Genomic DNA, 5,972 nt, shown 5'->3' with positions numbered 1-5,972 from the left:
GTTTGAGCATGTTAATGTCTACTTTAAATAATTTATCAGACAGTCATCTACAGTGATTTACAGTCACGGTATTATAGTTTTTGTTAAGATTATGAATTAAATGTTATTATATGTTCCGTTTTTACTTTAATTTCAGTTGAAATTGTACTAATTTTGTTGTGTATTGTCATTTTTGTTACGCTTCGTTTTATTTAAATGTCTATATTTTAAGAGTTTATTTGCAAAAAAATGTGCACGTTTTTTTAAATTTTCAAAAATCATGTTTTTTCATTGTGCATTCCAATTAATCAAGTTGGGTTATTTTGATTACGTAAAAAATAGCAAAAAACACAGCTAACACAATAAAAACATAATAACATAAGAAAAAACATGTTTTTTTTTTTTTTTTTTGCAAATAAACTCATGTATTCACCAGATTTGTTTTAATGCTTGAACTTAAACAATTTTTTTTTATAGGTTTCAGTTTTAGTTAATGGTGATAACCCTTGTCACAGGTTCATTTCTCCTGCATTAACCAGTGATGAACCAGGTTTGAACCCACCAACTAACCACTAAGCCACACCCACAGGTCATGTGACCTTCATAACGGCGTGTTTGTGTTCCTCAGGAGGACGTGCTCCAGAAAGAGGGTCACATGCGCTGGGGCGACGGCTTCATCCTGGTGTACGACATCACGGACCGCGGGAGCTTCGAGGACGTGGTTCCGCTGAAGGGCCTCCTGGACGAGGTGAAGAGGCCCAAACACGTGCCGCTGGTGCTGCTGGGAAACAAGGCGGATCTGGAGCACGCCCGGCAGGTGGCCACGGAGGAGGGCGAGCGGCTGGCGGCGGACATGGCCTGCGCGTTCTACGAGTGTTCGGCGTGCGCGGATCAGGTGGGGACGGGCGGAGGAGTGGCCGAGGCCTTTCACGAGCTCTGCAGAGAGATCCGCCGCAGACGCGCCGTTCAGGGCAAAACCCGGCGCCGCAGCTCCACCACACACGTCAAACAGGCCATCAACAAGATGCTCACCAAGATCAGCAGCTAAACACCAGACTGCAAAACACCTCAGTAGCTCCATCTTGTTTTCCAGTGCACATTCTTAAAGCGACGGTAGAAATTTGTCATTCCATCACTTGCTCACTGCAGTGAATGGGTGCCGTCAGAATGAGAGTCCAAACAGCTGATAAATACATCACAATAATCCAGACCACTCCAGTCCATCAGTTAACATCTTGAGAAGACAAAAGCTGAAACAAATATAATCATAATGCATAATTTATTTTTCGCAATTTTGACTTTTTTTCTTGTGATTTTGACTTCTTTTTTCAGAATTGTCATACAAACCCACAGTACAAAATTGCGAGATATGTCTTTTTTTCTCAGAACTGGAATTGTCACAATAACAAGTTTATATCTAACAATTCTGAGAAAAAAAATATAGTAAAAATTGTGAGACATAATGTTTGAGATATAAGTATGTGAGTTTTTTTCTTGCAATTGCGAGTTTGTCACAATTCTGAGAAAAAATTGCGAGAAAAAAAAATTCAGAATTGTGTGAAGTAAATTTGCAGTTGTGAGAATTGATGAGATTTCTTGCAATTCTGACTTTATAACACAACTGTGAGTTCATATCACACGGTTCTGAGACGATGCAAACTTGCAATTGTGAGAAAAAGTCCAAATTGCGAGAGAAAGGTCAGAAAAAAAATTCAGAACTGAGAAAATAAAAAAAATCGATTTAAAGATATGAACTTGCATTTGCAAGAAAAAGTCAGAATTGCACGTTTATGTTGCAATTCTAACTTCCTTGCAATAGTTTATATCTTGTGATTTTGACTATTTTCGCCCAATTGTGAGTTTATATCACAACTCTGAGTCAGAAATTACAAGAAAAATTTCAAAATTGTAAGAAAAAAAAGTCTGACTTTATAATTCACAACTGTGAGTTCATTTCACACAATTCTGAGACGATGTAAACTTGCAATTGTAAGAAAAAGTCTGAATTGCGAGAGAAAAGTCAAAAAAATTTATCTCACAATTCTGACTTTTTTCTCCCAATAACAAGTGTATATCTAACAATTCTGAGGAAAAAAAATGTCAGAGATAAAAAAAACTGATGTAAACTTGGATTTGCAAGAAAAAGTCAGAATTGTGTTTATGTTGTGATTCTAACTTTTTTCTTGCAATAGCAAGTTTATATCTAACAATTCTGAGAAAAGTAGCTAGAATTCTAAGATTTTATTTTGTTATTCAGTGGTGTAAATGCACTTTCATAAATTTACTATCCATAAAAACGCTTCCTGTTATCTCTCACATCAAAATCCAGCCACATATTTGTGTAGAGCTGTTTTGTCTTTGTGCAGATTTCTCTCCTGATTCAGACCAGACCACTTTTCACTGGAAGAAGCGTTATTGTAGATTATGGTCTTGAATTGGAGTTAAAAACGTCTTAATGATAGATTTGTTTTGATGTGAACTGATGGACTGGATTATTGTGATGTTTTTATCAGCTGTTTGGACTCTCATTCTGACGGCACCCATTCGCAGCAGTGAGCAAGTGACGGAATGACACATTTCTTCAAATCTGATGAAGAAACTAGTAATTTTTCAGACTGCATTGGCAGAAATTTGTTATTTTAAGCACAGACTTGTTTACTTTGATACTTTTCTTAGAAAACAAGTTGTTTTGCTTCTCAAGTAACTGGAAACCAAGACAAGCGTACTGAGGAAGAAGCTGATTTTTGTGAGCGGCGCAGACGCACCAGTGCCTCGTGTTTCTCCGTCTCCGTGGTGTGTTTTCTCTGCGTGTTTCTCCACGGTCTGAGGCCCGCGGTTGTGTATTTGCTCTTACGGCTGAACTGAAGGATTGTGTGAAATGTCAACACGGATATCAGCGTCCCAGATCGCTCGCGTGTTGACCCGACAAGAGATATTTTGAGCCGTCGAATAAAGCGCTATCCCGTTCATAATCGCGGCTCTCTGACTTCAAACGAGGACGGTGGAATGTCTCCCGATGCGATCTCGGATCAACAGACATATTTCTGCTGTTTCAGGACAGATCATGTCCACATGTTTTTCTCCTTCTACTCCTGACGCTCACAAACACCTGTAGATTTCTGCCTTAATGACTCCAGAGCTCCGTTGATGTGTACAGTAAAGATGTCCGAGTATCGTAGATTTTCTCTATGCAGAGATGTGTGTGTGAACCTCATGCATATGAAAAGAAAACAGCTGCTGGTTTGCATTTGTCTCCTGGTTCATCTGCAGTTGATAGAAACACAAACATCACGGACGGTGAGATCTCGCAGGTCAAACACTGTCAGAATCAGAAAAACACAAACAAACACAGACTAAGCAAGAGCCAAAAATACATTGCATGGGTCAAAATGAACCGTTTTCCTAAATATTAAGTAAAGATCAAGTTCCATGAAAATATTTAGTAAATTTCCTACTGCAAATATATTAAAACTTAATTTCTGATTAGTAATATACATTGCTAAGAAGTTCATTTGAACAACTTTAAAGGTGATTTTCTCAATATTTGGATTTTTTTGCACCCTCAGATTGCAGATTTTCTCAGCCAATTATTGTCTGATCCAAACAAACCATGCATCAATGGAAAGCCTATTTATTTATAAGCTCAATTTAAAAGACCCTTATGGCTGGTTTTGTGGTCCAGGGTCACAAATTATTAAAGAAACAGTTAATACTTTACAACTGCATGACTAAAATGTCACTTAGTTAATGCGTTAATTATCGTGGACTAGTGATGAAAAAAAAAATCAAACATTTCTTAATCTAAGTTAACTTTAATCCACATTCATGCATATATGTTAATGAATTCAATATGAAATGTTAAAAGCATGCTTTCATTTTGAGCTTGACATTGACAGTAATGCATTAACTAATGATAATGAATATATATTTATTTATTAAGTTGCAGGTTATTATTGTTAACTAAAATTAAAACCTACTTGGAACAAACAAAAACTTTTAAAAAATGATTTCAGCTACAACTTTCTTTTTTAGTTTAAAGTACTAAAATAACTAAATTAACTAAAACTGACAAATGAAAAATAAAAACTATATGGACATAACAAAACTAAACAAAAACAACAACGAATTTACTAAAACTTAAAGTGAAAAAAGAAAATATAAACTTAGAAACTAATTCTAAATTGTGACCCTGGGCCATAAAACCAGTCGTACGTAGGATTCTTATATTTGTAGAAATAGCCAGAAATACACTGTGTGGGTTAAAATTAATCATTAGGATATTAAGGGATAATAAGTAAAGATCATGTTTCATGAATATATTTTGTAAATTTCCTTCCATAAATGTAATTTTTGATAAGTAATATGCATTGCTAAGAACTTCATTTGAACAACTTTAAAGGTGATTTTCTTATTTAGATTTTTTTTTCCACTCTCAGATTCCTGATTTTCAAATATTGTCCTATCCTAACAAACTATACATCAATGAAAAGTTTTTTTTTTACTCTTATGACTGGTTTTGTGGACCAAATATTAAAAACTATAATAGTATATCAAAACTACTAAAATAATAAGCATTCAAAAAGCAAAAAGCCTTTTTGTAAAATCAAGAGTATTTTAAAGCAGCAATTATTATCAATGCATGTGAAATGAACTGTCTGAGCACTACAGACACTCTGTGTGTGTGTGTGTGTGTGTGTGTGTGTGTGTGTGTGTGTGTGTGTGTGTGTGTGTGTGTGTGTGTGTGTGCGTGTGTGTGTGTGTGTGTGTGTGTGTGTGTGTGTGTGTGTGTGTGTGTGTGCGTGCGTGTCGGGTGTGTGTGTGTGTGTGTGTGTGTGGGTGTGTCATGTTCATACAGAGGATAATTACACACACATCTGTCTGAGAATAGAAACCACAGAAAACCACAAACTCAGAGTCAGCGTCCAAAAGCAGCGGTTCTGAGCCGCCAGAATCACACTCACATGTATGCGTTTAGCAATTGCTTTTAAACTGTACCTCCATTACAATATTAAATTACCTACGCATTTTTCAGTTGTTCACCATTGATTCGAATGCAGTATAAATATTGTTCTCTTCCTGAATGGTCTTTCAAGGCTGCAAAAACACCGTATGGAATCACATACACGGATCAGGAAGGGACCGCAGCATCAGCGTCTCGTCTCAGCATCTGTTTGGATCTCCTGCTGTGTCCCAGAAGGCCGAGCAACATCCCGCTGCACAAGACTGACAGCGGCTGACCTTTACTGAGACGACAGACTAAAACGAGCCGTTTCATTACCACACTCACACACAGGGATTCCTATTATTATGTGTTCACTCCATAGGTCTAATGGTTTTCTACTGTACAAACTGTATTTTATCTGTATTTATCTGGTTACTTTGATACAGGGTTCGTACAGATACTGTAAAATGAAACTCCACGACTTTGCAAACACAGCTTTTTTTATTTCCAAGGACTTCAATTAGAGATCTCACTTATGGTTTGTTTTCCACTGTTCAAGGGAAAAAATATCAGAAAGATTCCCCAAACTGTTCCGAAATCCTGATTTGAAAACAAATGATTCATGTTACGTGCTCTGAAGTCCCAAACTGAATCAAATGATTTATGATACACACTCCGAAATCCCGATCTGAATCAAATGATTCATGATACACACTCCGAAATCCAGATCTGAATCAAATGATTCACACTATGCGTTTTGAAATCCCAATCTGAATCAAATGATTCATGATACACACTCCAAAGTCCCGATCTGAATCAAATGATTCACACTACGCAAATTTTCTGATCTAAATCAAATGATTCACACTACGCAAATTTTCTGATCTAAATCAAATGATTTGCACTATGCGCTTCGAAGTCCAGATCTCAAATGATTCACGATAAGCAAATTTCCAATCTAAATCAAATGATGCTCTCCGAAGTCCTGATCTGAATCAAATGATTCACGATACACACTCCGAAATTCCAAGCTGAATCAAATGATTCACAC

The 5,972-nt window shown here is 36.7% G+C and overlaps 1 protein-coding gene across 1 annotated transcript in view; it reads left to right on the top strand.

Moving 5' to 3' along the window:
- The window catches only part of LOC141333275 (ras-related and estrogen-regulated growth inhibitor), a 31,986-nt gene extending 30,617 nt beyond the window's left edge, over positions 1–1,369 (top strand). Inside the window, exon 5 of the mRNA XM_073838251.1 lies at positions 608–1,369. Within this exon, the coding sequence (XP_073694352.1) occupies positions 608–1,027 (420 nt within the window). The 3' untranslated portion in view covers positions 1,028–1,369. The remainder of the gene's footprint in view (positions 1–607) is intronic.
- Positions 1,370–5,972: the final 4,603 nt, after the last annotated feature.

Source organism: Garra rufa, chromosome 4 (genome assembly GCF_049309525.1).
Source record: "Garra rufa chromosome 4, GarRuf1.0, whole genome shotgun sequence".
In the NCBI taxonomy this organism is placed as follows: Eukaryota; Metazoa; Chordata; class Actinopteri; order Cypriniformes; family Cyprinidae; genus Garra; species Garra rufa.
This window is presented reverse-complemented; position numbering and strand designations above follow the sequence as displayed.